Source organism: Petromyzon marinus, chromosome 69 (assembly GCF_048934315.1).
Source record: "Petromyzon marinus isolate PM22_M1 ecotype Great Lakes invasive population chromosome 69, UKy_Petmar_22M1.pri1.0, whole genome shotgun sequence".
Classification (NCBI taxonomy): Eukaryota; Metazoa; Chordata; class Hyperoartia; order Petromyzontiformes; family Petromyzontidae; genus Petromyzon; species Petromyzon marinus.
The window spans coordinates 3,309,402-3,323,738 of record NC_133735.1 but is presented as its reverse complement, the minus strand read 5'-3'; the positions used below and the strand labels follow the sequence as shown (position 1 = coordinate 3,323,738).

The window sequence follows — 14,337 nt, the reverse complement described above, 5'->3', positions numbered from 1 at the left end:
CGCGAGCACCTATGAAGGCCGGCACGGCACACGAGGGGGTGAGTGGCCAATACCATACCCGGCCGCCTTTAGTGGCGATGTTTACACACCGCACCAGGTACTCATTTGAGACCGAGTCAGATGATCGTCACTGGTGTTGGCTGCAAGCGGGAACCGAACTCGGGTCATAGCCGGGTTCGTAGTGCAGTAGAGCGCTAACCGCACTACACCACCGCTTGTACACACACACACGGATGTGCACACACATGCATGTGCGCACCCACACATACACATGGATGTGCACACGCACACACACACATGCATGTGCGCACACACACACACACATACATGTGCGCACGCTAACACATACACAAGGATGTGCACACGCACACACACGCGGAGTCGTTGATGCTAAACGATGCTTGAAAAACTCACTCGAGACACGGGGGAGGGTTCTCGCTCACTTGTCAAATTTAGTGGCCGTTCCAGGGTTTAAAAAGTACTGTACTGTACCCGTACATTCCAAACGTCCTCATCGCTACGCTCGGCACGACGCTCGGCACGATCCCTCCCCCCCAAATCCCCCCCCCAAATCACCCCCCCCAAATCACCCCCCCCCCCCGCTAACCCCCCCGCAAGTGCTCACATTTCAACGTCAGTGCAACCCCGTAAAATTTCGCGAGAACTCACCCCGACCCTGAGACCTGGCCTCAACTCGAGACACCGACCCCGAGACTCGTTTCCGCTGCCACATCTGAGCCAAGCCAGCACGGTACAGGTGGTGTTTTTCCACTGCCACGTCCGAGCCAAGCAAGCAACCAACCGAGGCAGATCCCTAACCGCTGCTGCCGGCCACACTCGGGAGACGGAGTCTGAAGAATCTGGCTGGGGGCCAAGCAGGGCCAGGGGGGCGGGGCTAACGACGCAATCATTCACCGCACACAATCGGTCGGTACGCGGTGAGGATGCTGCGTCGTCACGACGTCATCATCGCTACGTCGTCACAGTGCCGTCACCGCTACGTCACCACGTCGTCACCGCTACGTCACCACGTCGTCACCGCTACGTCACCACGTCGTCATCGCTACGTCACCACGTCGTCACCACCACGTCACCGCTACGTCACCGCGTCACCACTACGTCACAGCTACGTCACCGCGTCACCACTACGTCACAGCTACGTCACCGTGTCACCACTACGTCACAGCTACGTCACCGCGTCACCACTACGTCACAGCTACGTCACCGTGTCACCGTTACGTCATCACGTCGTCGTCACCGCTACGTCACCACGTCACCACCACGTCACCACGTCACCACCACGTCACAGCTACGTCACCGTTACGTCATCACGTCGTCGTCACCACGTCGTCACCACTACGTCACAGCTACGTCACCGCATCACCACTACGTCACAGCTACGTCACCGCGTCACCGTTACGTCATCACGTCGTCACCACTACGTCACAGCTACGTCACCACGTCACCGTTACGTCATCACGTCGTCGTCACCGCTACGTCACCACGTCGTCGTCACCGCTACGTCACCTTCGTCATCGCCACGTGACCGCTACATTGTCACCGCTAATGTCACCGCCACATCACCGCACCGTCGTCACGGCGTGGTTGTCGCCGTCACCGCATCGAGGCGAGTCGCTCCGCCTTGAACTTGGAGACGCGTCTGGGTGGAGCAGGAGGCTCGCCGGAGTGCGAGCCGTCACCCACCGCCTCCGCACCTCCTCCCCTTCCGTCGTCGTGGCGTGCCGTGGCTGTCGGCGGCGGCGATGGCGGTGGAGCGCCACGGGACGGTGGCGGTGGAGCGCCAGGGGACGGTGGAGCGCCACGGGACGGCCGTGCCGATCTCTCCGAGACAACTCCAGAAAACGCCTGCGCAGAGGGGGGGGCAGACAGCACGGGGAGACACGGACAGGGAGACAGACAGGGAGACAGATGGAGACGCGTGAGGGATAAGGGGATACTAGGAAGGACGTGGGGACAGGGAGACAACATGGAGACATGGGACATGAAGATAAGAGTTCAAACGGAGATGCTGACGATGTTATTGATCACAATGCTGTTACCAATGCTGATGATGCTATTGATAATGCTGCTACCAATGCTGATGATGCTATTGATAATGCTGCTATCGATGCTGACGATGCTACTGCTATCGATGCTGACGATGCTATTGATAACGCGGCTGCTGCTGATGATGCTATGGATAATGCTTGTGCTGATGCTATTGATAATGCTTCTGCTGCTGCTATTCAGAATGCGTATGCTACTGATGATGCTATTGATAATGCTTCTGCTACTGATGCTACTGATAACGCTTATGTTACTGGTGATGCTATTGGTAACGCTTCTGCTGCTGCTGATACTATTGATAACGCTTATGCTGATGCTATTGATAACGCTTATGCTGATGCTATTGATAACGCTTATGCTGCTGCTATTGATAACGCTTATGCTGCTGCTATTGATAACGCGGCTGCTGCTGATACTCATGCTCACATCAGGCAGTTGACATCTTGACATCTCCTCCACCTCCTCGCTGCTGTTGTCAGTGGTGGTGGGCGACCGACTCGTGATGGATGACTCACAGGTGGAGTTGTTGTTGTTGTTGGTGGTGGAGTTGGTGGCAGCTGAGTTGGCAGTGGTGGAGTCGATGTTATTGTTGTTGCTGCTGCTGGTGACGTCGCTGGTGACGTTATTGTTACCGGTGATCATACCGACGATGTTGCCGATGATGTCGCCGGCTGTGTCGCCATCACCCTCCTCTGAAGGATGGAAGACCCCATCTCCGGCACAACCACCACCACCACCACTACCGGCAATGATAGCGCTAATGATGGAGTCGCTGATGCTGCCGTTGCTGCTACCGTTGTAGCTGCTGCTGCCGTTGCTGCTTCCGCTGTAGCTGTTGCTGCTGCTCCCACCGTGGCTGCCGTAGCTGAACTCGTCACTACCCAGACCGTCTTCGTGGCTGCGCGACTTCAGGATGGACTTACGTGGGCGGCGGTGACCGCTCGCCACGTCCACGAACCACCTGCTCCAGCCGGGGCACGCACACATGCACACACACATGCACACACGCACATGCACACACATGCACACACATGCACACACGCACACACGCACGCACACACACACGGGTAACTCGTTTAAGGCCGAATCGACCTAGGGGAGGCCCAGGACCAGTTCAGATAATCGTCACTGGGTGTTGGTAGCCATGAGCGGGAATCAAACTCGGGTCACTGGGTTCGTAGCGGAGCGTAGCGCTAACCGCTACACTACCGCTCCCCCTCGCATACACGGGCACAAATTGATGGACACACGCACAGATTTACACACACAAACACGGACACACAACAACAACACGGCGTCTGTGCCAGGCCAGGAGCACTCCGAGGCCACATGAAGTGTCGAAGGCTCGCTGACTCGAAGTCACGGGACACACCCAGGTGCCATGGGTTGATTGCTGTGCCAGGCTAGGTGCAGGAGGAGGTGGTCACAAGACAGACCCAGGTGCCATGGATTGACTGAGATGGCTGGCAGATGCACCACCTGTGCCCCCAACTCACTGCCTTCAATCCGCCCGGCGCTCCGCTCGTTGTTGAGCGTCGCTCCTCTGCCCTTAGTTGTTGCTGGAGGGCGAGACTGCCTCCAACTCCCCAGTAGCAGCGTCCTTCACGAGCCTCCCCCATAGAGACCGATCTTGAGACTGCTGGTACCAGTCTTTGGCAAGTCGACTCAGCTCCACATCCTCCCATGCCACATCAGGCCATGTCGCACCCGTTTAGCTCCCTCTATCCGGCCAAACAGAAGCTGCTTGGGCAAGCGGTGACTGGGCATGCGGGCGACGTGATCCAGCCAACGCATCCTTGCCTGCCAGAGGAGCTCCTCACACAATTCAGCCTGGTTAAACTCAGGATGGATCACTGGCAGGCCAACCTGAATGTTTTTAACCGGCAAAGATATTCCATTAAGGGGGTCTACGTTTTGCAAGCATAGAGAAGGGAGTGCATGATTGTGGCTGAGAAGACCCGAAGCTTCGTGTGGAGCGACAGACCAGGTAGCTTCCACACAGAAGCATTACGCAGCTGATGAAAATATAATGCCACTCGGCTGATTCGGAGGGAGACCTCTGCTGTCAAACTTGAGCTGGTCAAGAGCTCACTTCCCAGGTATGGAAAGCTTTACACTCCCTCCACAGCTGCCCTATCACGCAGACACACGGACACACAGACACACTGAGACACAGACATACACTCACACACGGACAGGACCTGTAGATGTCGGCCGGGGAGCGGAGAGTGGTGGTGCCGCCATTGCTACCACCGCTGTGCCTGCGCCGACGATGCTGCTGCTGCTGCTGCTCCCTCCGCTCGCTGAACTTGAGCGTCGTGTTCCTGCCGGTGTCGATACGCACCTGGGGGGAACGCGTGGCGGGTCGCTCGCCCACTCGCTCACCCGCCGGCTCACCAGCTCGCTCGCCAACCCACCTACCCAATCGCTCACCCACCCACCCACCCGCATACCCGTCCGCTCACCCACCCACCAGCTCGCACACTCGTTCGCTAACCCGCCCACTCACCCACTCATCCGCTCGCTCACCAACCCACCCACCCACCCGCTCGCTCACCTACCCGCTCGCTCACCTGCTGAATGAGTGCACTAATGAGTCACCGAATGAGAGCGAATGGGAGTACGAGTGAGCGTGGCCACCTTCTTGGGTTCCGTAGTGTGAGAGAAGCGAATGGTGGGCGTGCCCTCCCACTCCGTGACGTCTTCGCCAAGCCCCTCCCCATCCAACGCAGCCTCCTCCCACTCCTCTCTGGGTAGACAAAGACAAATATCCCCTGTGTAGCCTCTAACAGACTGCAGGGGCAAGTGTTCTGAGCGAGTAGCAGCGCCTATGAAGGTTGACACGGCACACGAGGGGGTTTGGTGGCCAGCACCACGCCCGGCCGCCTTTGTATCCCCAGTGACGATGTTTACTACGACACACCGCACCAGGTACTCATTTGAGGCCAAGTCGACCTAGGGGAGGCTCAGGATCGGATAAAATAATCGCCGTGAGTGGGAATCTAACTCGGGCGGCCGGGTTCTTAGCGTAGCGTGCTAACTGCTGCGCCATCTCTTTCTGGGTTTAAAGAGAAACATCCCCACCCTGTAAATGAGTGCATGAGTGAGTGACCGAATATGTAAACGAGTTAATTAAATGCTGAGTTAACAAATCTTTGAATGCGTCACTGAATGAGTCTATGGGTCTCTGTTTGTTGAGTTAATAGGACTCTACTGTGTGATGAGTCTATGGGTCTACTGTGTGCTTATTCTATGGGTCTCTACTGTGTGATGAGTCTATGGGTCTCTATCTGGTGAGTCTATGGGTCTCTATCTGGTGAGTCTATGGGTCTCTACTGTGTGGTGAGTCTATGGGTCAGTGTGACAATTCTATGGATGTTACTCACTTAGAACTTTTGGTGGTTACCGATAGGTGACGGTGTATTTGATTGGACTCTGAATCTTCCAAAATATCTCCACCACCACCAGCATTGTCATCAGCAATATCACCATCAACAACATCATCATCAGCAGGGTTGCTATCTTCTGCCCTGTTGGTAAAGATAAGGGTTTGGCATGATCATCATCAGCAACAACTACTGATATCACAACACTGCTATCATCATCAGCAGCGGTAATGAAAATCACCACCACTGCTTTCATGACTACTAACATTAAATACAAAGACGCCCCGTGGAGCCTTAACAGATTGTTGGGGCAAGTGCTGTTAGCGAGTAGCAGCAGCGCCTATGAAGGCTGGCACTGTGGCACACGAGGGGGTGGGTGGCCAGCACTACGCCCTACCAACTTTGTCTCCCTGGTGGTAATATTTACTACACACAGCACACCAAGAATGCATTTGAGGCCGAGTAAACCTAGGGGAAGCCCAGGACGGGTTCAGATAATCGTTGTCACTGTTATTGGTCATGAGCGGGAATTGAACTCGTGTCACAGGGTTCGTAGTGCAGTGCGCTAACCGTAGCGCCGCCGCTCCCTACCACCACCATCACCACCACCATCATCATCACCATCGCCACCATAACCACCACAATCACCATCATCACTGTTATCAAAGACAAAGGTCCCCCGTATAGCCGGAGCGAGTGGCACCGATGAAGGCCGGACAGAACGGCACACGAGGAGCTGGCGATGTTTACGAAACACTACCACACAAGGTACTCAATTTACGGCTCAGTCGATCTAGGGGAGGACCCGCGACCGGTTCAGATGATCGTTACCGGTGTTGGTGGCCTTGAGTGGGAATCGACCTCAGGTAGCTGGATTCGTAGCACAGTGTAGTGCTAACCGCTGCACTACCGCTCCCCATTGTCATCACCACCACCTTCACCACCACCATCATCAGCACCATCACCGCTACCACCAAAGAAAAAGATCCCCAGAGTGTTGGGGCAAGTGCTGTTAGCAATCACCTATGAAGGCCAGAACAGCACACGAGGGGGTGGGTGGCTAGCAACCACGCCCGGCCGCCTTTGTCTCCCCAGTGATGATGTTTACGCACCTCACCAGGTATTCATTTGAGGCTGAGTCGACCTAGGGGAGGCTCAAGACCAGTTCAGATAATCGTCACCGGTGTTGGCCGTGAGCGGGAATCGAACCCCGGTCGCCGAGTTCGTAGAGCAAACCGCTACACCACCGCTCCCCACGACCACCGCCATTACCACACCCACCATCACCTGTATACTTCATCCATCGCCTCCTCCTCCCTCTCCAGCTCATCCAGCCTCGCCCAGATACGATTCAACTCCTCCGCGTCCTCTTGCTGGTGACGGGGGCCGGGAGGTGCGGCCGGGGTCTCGCGGGGAGGGGCGGGGGACCCCGAGTGGGGGCTGTGGGCCACCCGCGGCTTTCCTGCACAGACAACGCTCCCAAGATGAGACTCCGGGTCCCAGGGTCAGAGGACCAGGTACCAGGGCCAGTGCCTCGCGTTGAACTCAGATCTCAGGGTCACGACCTCACCTTTCTTCCTCTGTTCATCTCTCTCCGTCAACTCCTCCCGTATTTCCATATTTCCCCTTTCCTGTTGACGGGCAAAAAAAATAAAGTCAACTCTTATTTGACGTCGACGAGGATGATGCTGACGAAGACAACGATGTGCAGGCTCCCCCATCTCTAACCTTGTCCAGCCTTGGAAGTTAATGACGATGATCACCATGACAACGACGATGACGTGAAGGCCACCCTTATCCCTCACCTTGTCGAGCCCTGCGAGCTCGCTGGTGAACCTCTGACGGGACTCAATGCTGCCCTGCGCTCTGCCCAGGTCGTCTATCGTCTTCTGGACGTCTGGGGAGACACGTGGGGGGGGTGGGTGGGTGGGAGGAGCAAGACAGACTCAGAAGATTTATACTGAAGGAATTCAAGAAGCTCTGAAGCTCTTTGGAACAGATGTTTCAGTAGGTTGCACAGGGGCAGAACATTACAACAAACACAATACACAAACACGACAGCGGTCAAAGTATAGGAAAAGCAAAAAAATTACTTAAAATATATATGTACAAACACAACAAAACTAGTTTTTATCTTACCAGGTAAGACACATAGAAGTACAGTACAACGGTGACCCAGTACCACAGCCCGTCCGTCGCCCGTTCTTGCCGGAGGTTCAAGCCCGGCAAGCAGCCCCGGTGAATACTGCGGTTGTACGTGTGTCTAGGTCGACTCAGCCTCAAATTAGTACACATCTGTGAAAAAGAGCTTTGTAGCTCAACAGATTCCTCCAGTGTCAATAAATATTCTGATTCTGAGTAGCTGGTGCAGTGTGTAGTAAACACCCATCACTGGGGAGACAAAGGCGGCCGGGCGTGGTGCTGGCCACCCACCCCCTCGTGTGCCGGTGGCAGCCTTCATAGGCTGCTACTGTTATTCTAGAACAGTACTTGCCCCCAACAGTCTGCCAAGGCTACACGGGGGATCTTTGTGTTTGTGTGTGCACGTGTGTCCGTGTGTGCGTCTGTCTGTCTGTGTGCATGTCTGTCTGTGTGCATGTCTGTCTGTGTGTGCGCGTCTGCCTGTGTACGTCTATCTGTGTGTGTGCGTCTGCCTGTGTGTGTGCGTCTGTCTGTGTGTGTGCGTCTGTCTGTGTGTGTGCGTCTGTCTGTGTGTGTGCGTCTGCCTGTGTGTGTGCATGTCTGTGTGTCTATGTGCGTGTGTCTGTGTCTGTGCATGCGTACGTTGCATGCGGTGCTCTGCGATGCCCTCAGCTTGCTTGGCCGATAACGAGGCGAACCAATTGTCTCCCAGCAGCACCGTCACCTCATTAGTCTTAATGAGGTGGCCAGGCATGAAGGCGAGGGGCCCCATGGGTACCTGTGAAGACAAAGATACCAACCCCAACGTGAATCGCCTTCAACAGACCGTTGGGGCGAGTGCTCTTAGTAGCGAGAAGCCGCACCTAGGAAGGCCGGCACAGTGGCACACGAGGAGGTGGGTGGCCAGTACCACGCCCGGTATGCGTCTGTGTGCATGCGTGGACACGCACCATGATGCTGTAGTGCAGGCGATCGGGAAGGGTGCTCAGACGGTCTCGCAAGACACTGTAATCCATCCGAACCTTCTCCCTAAACGACACGCACAACACACAGACCGGGTTTCAGGGTAAGTGTATAGAGTTGAGACCGGGTCTCAGGGTAAGTGTCTCGGGTTGAGACTGGGTCTCAAGGTCAGTGTCTAGGGTTGAGACCGGGCGTCAGGGTTAGTGTCTAGGATTTAAACCGGGTCTCAGGGTCAGTGTCTAGAGTTGAGACCGGGTCTCATGGTCAGTATCTAGAGCTGAGACCGGGTCTCAGGGTCAGTGTATAGGGTTGAGACCGGGTCTCATGGTCAGTGTCTAGAGTTGAGACCGGGTCTCAGGGTCAGTGTCTAGGGTTGAGACCGCGTCTCATGGTCAGTGTATAGGGTTGAGACAGAGTCTCAGGGTCAGTGTCTAGAGTTGAGACCAGGTCTCAGGGTCAGTGTCTAGGGTTGAGACCGGGTCTCATGGTCAGTGTATAGGGTTGAGACTGGGTCTCAGGGTCAGTCTCTAGGGTTGAGACAGAGTCTCAGGGTCAGTGTCTAGAGTTGAGACCAGGTCTCAGGGTCAGTGTCTAGGGTTGAGACCGGGTCTCAGGGTCAGTGTCTAGGGTTGAGACCGGGTCTCATGGTCAGTGTCTAGGGTTGAGACCGGGTCTCAGGGTCAGTGTATAGGGTTGAGACCGGGTCTCAGGGTCAGTAGAGTTGAGACCGGGTCTCAGGGTCAGTGTCTAGGATTGAGACCGGGTTTCAGGGTCAGTGTCCAGGGTTGAGACCGGGTCTCAGGGTCGTGTATAGAGTTGAGACCGGGTCTCAGGGTCAGTGTCTAGGGTTGAGACCGGGTCTCAGGGTCAGTGTCTAGGTTTGAGACCGGGTCTCATGGTCAGTGTATAGGGTTGAGACCGGGTCTCAGGGTCAGTGTCTAGGTTTGAGACCGGGTCTCAGGGTCAGTGTCTAGGGTTGAGACCGCGTCTCATGGTCAGTGTATAGGGTTGAGACAGAGTCTCAGGGTCAGTGTCTAGAGTTGAGACCAGGTCTCAGGGTCAGTGTCTAGGGTTGAGACCGGGTCTCATGGTCAGTGTATAGGGTTGAGACTGGGTCTCAGGGTCAGTGTCTAGGGTTGAGACAGAGTCTCAGGGTCAGTGTCTAGAGTTGAGACCAGGTCTCAGGGTCAGTGTCTAGGGTTGAGACCGGGTCTCATGGTCAGTGTCTAGGGTTGAGACTGGGTCTCAGGGTCAGTGTCTAGGGTTGAGACCGGGTCTCAGGGTCAGTGTCTAGGGTTGAGACCGGGTCTCATGGTCAGTGTCTAGGGTTGAGACCGGGTCTCATGGTCAGTGTCTAGGGTTGAGACCGGGTCTCAGGGTCAGTGTCTAGGGTTGAGACCGGATCTCAGGGTCAGTGTATAGGGTTGAGACCGGGTCTCAGGGTCAGTAGAGTTGAGACCGGGTCTCAGGGTCAGTGTCTAGGATTGAGACCGGGTTTCAGGGTCAGTGTCCAGGGTTGAGACCGGGTCTCAGGGTCGTGTATAGAGTTGAGACCGGGTCTCAGGGTCAGTGTCTAGGGTTGAGACCGGGTCTCAGGGTCAGTGTCTAGGGTTGAGACCGGGTCTCAGGGTCAGTGTCTGGAGTTGAGACCGGGTCTCAAGGTCAGGGTCTAGGGTTGAGACCGGGTCTCAGGGTCAGTGTCTGGAGTTGAGACCGGGTCTCAGGGTCAGTGTCTAGGGATGAAACCAGGTTTCAGGGTCAGTGTCTAGGGTTGAGACCGCGTCTCAGGGTCAGTGTCTAGAGTTGAGACCGGGTCTCAGGGCAGTGTCTAGAGTTGAGACCGGGTCTCAGGGTCAGTGTCTAGGGTTGAGACCGGGTCTCAGGGTCAGTGTCTAGGGTTGAGACCGGGTCTCAGGGTCAGTGTCTAGGGTTGAGACCAGGTCTCAGGGTCAGTGTCTAGGGTTGAGACCGGGTCTCAGGGTCAGTGTCTAGGGTTGAGACCGGGTCTCAGGGTCAGTGTCTAGGGTTGAGACCGGGTCTCAGGGTCAGTGTCCAGGGTTGAGACCGGGTCTCAGGGTCAGTGTCTAGGGTTGAGACCGAGTCTCAGGGTCAGTGTCTAGGGTTGAGACCGAGTCTCAGGGTCGTGTATAGAGTTGAGACCAGGTCTCAGGGTCAGTGTCTGGAGTTGAGACCGGGTCTCAGGGTCAGTGTCTAGAGTTGAGACCGGGTCTCTGGGTCAGTGTCTAGAGTTGAGACCGGGTCTCAGGGTCAGTGTCTAGGGTTGAGACCGGGTCTCAGGGTCAGTGTCTAGGGTTGAGACCGGGTCTCAGGGTCAGTGTCTAGGGTTGAGACCGGGTCTCAGGGTCAGTGTCTAGGGTTGAGACCGAGTCTCAGGGTCGTGTATAAAGTTGAGACCGGGTCTCAGGGTCAGTGTCTGGAGTTGAGACCGGGTCTCAGGGTCAGTGTCTAGAGTTGAGACCGGGTCTCAGGGTCAGTGTCTAGAGTTGAGACCGGGTCTCAGGGTCAGTGTCTAGGATTGAGACCGGGTTTCAGGGTCAGTGTCCAGGGTTGAGACCGGGTCTCAGGGTCGTGTATAGAGTTGAGACCGGGTCTCAGGGTCAGTGTCTAGGGTTGAGACCGGGTCTCAGGGTCAGTGTCTAGGGTTGAGACCGGGTCTCAGGGTCAGTGTCTGGAGTTGAGACCGGGTCTCAAGGTCAGGGTCTAGGGTTGAGACCGGGTCTCAGGGTCAGTGTCTGGAGTTGAGACCGGGTCTCAGGGTCAGTGTCTAGGGATGAAACCAGGTTTCAGGGTCAGTGTCTAGGGTTGAGACCGCGTCTCAGGGTCAGTGTCTAGAGTTGAGACCGGGTCTCAGGGTCAGTGTCTAGAGTTGAGACCGGGTCTCAGGGTCAGTGTCTAGGGTTGAGACCGGGTCTCAGGGTCAGTGTCTAGGGTTGAGACCGGGTCTCAGGGTCAGTGTCTAGGGTTGAGACCGGGTCTCAGGGTCAGTGTCTAGGGTTGAGACCGGGTCTCAGGGTCAGTGTCTAGGGTTGAGACCGGGTCTCAGGGTCAGTGTCTAGGGTTGAGACCGGGTCTCAGGGTCAGTGTCTAGGGTTGAGACCGGGTCTCAGGGTCAGTGTCTAGGGTTGAGACCGAGTCTCAGGGTCAGTGTCTAGGGTTGAGACCGAGTCTCAGGGTCGTGTATAGAGTTGAGACCGGGTCTCAGGGTCAGTGTCTGGAGTTGAGACCGGGTCTCAAGGTCAGTGTCTAGAGTTGAGACCGAGTCTCAGGGTCAGTGTCTAGAGTTGAGACCGGGTCTCAGGGTTAGTGTCTAGGGTTGAGACCGGGTCTCAGGGTCAGTGTCTAGGGTTGAGACCGGGTCTCAGGGTCAGTGTCTAGGGTTGAGACCGGGTCTCAGGGTCAGTGTCTAGGGTTGAGACCGGGTCTCAGGGTCAGTGTCTAGGGTTGAGACCGAGTCTCAGGGTCGTGTATAGAGTTGAGACCGAGTCTTAGGGTCAGTGTCTAGAGTTGAGACCGGGTCTCAGGGTCAGTGTCTAGAGTTGAGACCGGGTCTCAGGGTCAGTGTCTAGGGTTGAGACCGGGTCTCAGGGTCAGTGTCTAGGGTTGAGACCGGGTCTCAGGGTCAGTGTCTAGGGTTGAGACCAGGTTTCAGGGTCATTGTCTAGATTTTAGACAGGGTCTCAGGGTCAGTGTCTGGAGTTGACATCGGGCGTGTGCAATGAAACGTCATCTCACCAGTGCTGTATCTTGGCCCTGCAATCCGAGACCACCTGTGTTGTGCACAAGACAAATTATTATTTGTTTATTGCTGTGGTTGTTCCCACCCGATGACGGGCACTTGTGTTGCGTCCGAAACGTCGTGATTTAAGTTATTTCATACCTACGTGACTTTACCGAAAGAACCAAAGAGTATAGATTCCTGCAGTCACGAAAACTTCAAATCTATTATTTTGATGACCACCACCGCCAACGCTGCTTCCGCAGCGTTGGCGGTGGAGCACGAACAACAACAAAGTCCAACTCGCAATGCCTTGACGAACGCGTTTTCGTTTTTCGGCTCGCATTAACAACAATCACCATTCAGTCCATTCACACCACCCCTAGTTGCCACTGCTATTCAGAATGGCCTGAAATCAAATGCATCGTTCCGGATGACCGCTGCAAAGTATTATCTTGAGTTTTAATTATAGTGTGCTGATCTTTAAAGGTGTATTGAAAATGTTTGAATCTGCTACTGATAATCCTGCTGTTATGGACCGCCTCATGCAGCCAATCATGACTGCAAAGCTTGATAGTACATGTTATGTAGATATCGCTTGTTAAATTTGAATCACAGTTCCTATGATCACTGTTACATTGTTTTTGATAGTTTTATTTTGGTGAATTTGAAAAGTTTTGGTTAAGCCATGTTTGTTTGTTGTAGTACAGAGTTAGCCTGATAACTTGAATCTACATCGTCTTATGGTTGTTATTGTTTGACTTGCAACCCACTGGGATTTTTGCACACAGCGTTAATATACGGTGCTTTTTCTCGAAGACTTTGCTGTTTTTTCCTGGATCTTTCTGTTGCGGGTAGTCGCTTTAAGATGTTTCTTGTTCATGTTTTTGTTTGTTTCGGTTGCACCCGAGCCAAGAGCCGCATGGCTCACAGGGTTATACCTAATAAATTAAACTGAAACCACCTACACATTCAAGAGTTCAACTCTCAAACATCTATCCCGAGGGCGGATTCACCGGGTTGCCCATCAACACCACCACAGCAAACACTGGGTTAAACCACCACCACTACCACCACCACGACAATTACTGGGTTAAACCACCACCACCACGACAATCACTGGGTTAAACCACCACCACCACGACAATTACTGGGTTAAACCATCACTACCACAACAATCACTGGGTTAAACCACCACCACCACGACAATTACTGGGTTAAACCACCACCACCACGACAATCACTGGGTTTAACCACCACCACCACCACAATCACTGGGCTAAACCACCACCACCACCACAATCACTGGGATAAACCAGCACAGCACCGGGTTAGGGCGCCACCACCTTCGTGTGCTCGTCTTGCAATCGCTGCACGCTGCCAGGGTCGCCCATTATGAGCCGGCAGGACGTGTTGTTGTTGACGCTGCTGTTGTTGTCGTTGTTGACGCTGCTGTTGTTGTTGCTGTAGTTGACGCTGCTGTGAAGATCAGGACGAGGTGGAGCACCATTCACGATCCTCCTCCTGCTCTATCCCCCCCACAACGTGTCAACACCACCACCAACAACACCACCACCACGCCAAATAAACTCTCCAAGATCCGCGACTCTTCCTGCAGTCCGCGAGGCGAGCGAGCGAGCAGCAACCGAGTTGAGCGTCTACAGCCAAGTCCTGTACGGGTGCTTTCGCGTCGCCGGCGACGAGGGAGCGCGCATTTCAAAAGCAGGCCGCTCGCCCTCTTCCTCTGTGGCGACGGCGGCGACTTGGTGAATCGCTCCGGGCCTCGATGATTTTGTTAGTTTGTCTCGCCAGAGGTTGGGGGAGTGAACAAACCTCGCCCCTGCTGCCTCCTGCCTGCTGCTGCCTCGCCGTGTGTCAACAACAAGAGCCACTCGAGGCCGCCATGTCACCTCCAGCGCGCGATGCACCACGGGAGAATAAACAGGGCGGAAGCGTGGTGACGTCACCCCACCCCCCACACTGCCTCGTTAATATTCATGAGTCACTGCCTCGTTAATATTCACGAGCCACTGCCTCGTTAAT

General features: G+C 55.0%; 1 protein-coding gene across 2 annotated transcripts; it reads right to left on the bottom strand.

The window, feature by feature from the left end:
• Positions 1–603: 603 nt before the first annotated feature.
• Positions 604–14,258, bottom strand: URI1 (URI1 prefoldin like chaperone). Of its 2 annotated transcripts, none has more exons than XM_076054988.1 (12): positions 13,622–14,258; positions 12,312–12,346; positions 8,546–8,624; positions 8,238–8,373; positions 7,259–7,350; positions 7,024–7,084; positions 6,741–6,915; positions 5,454–5,597; positions 4,708–4,816; positions 4,269–4,411; positions 2,494–3,028; positions 604–1,866 (listed from the first exon to the last, which is right to left on the bottom strand). In XM_076054988.1, the coding sequence occupies exons 3-12, from the start codon at positions 8,609–8,611 to the stop codon at positions 1,615–1,617; spliced, it is 1,713 nt and encodes a 570-aa protein (XP_075911103.1). In that variant the 5' UTR covers positions 8,612–8,624; positions 12,312–12,346; positions 13,622–14,258; the 3' UTR covers positions 604–1,614. The 2 variants fall into 2 exon arrangements, with proteins under 2 accessions (XP_075911103.1, XP_032834819.2); XM_032978928.2 differs by having other exon boundaries at positions 13,641–14,258.
• Positions 14,259–14,337: the final 79 nt, after the last annotated feature.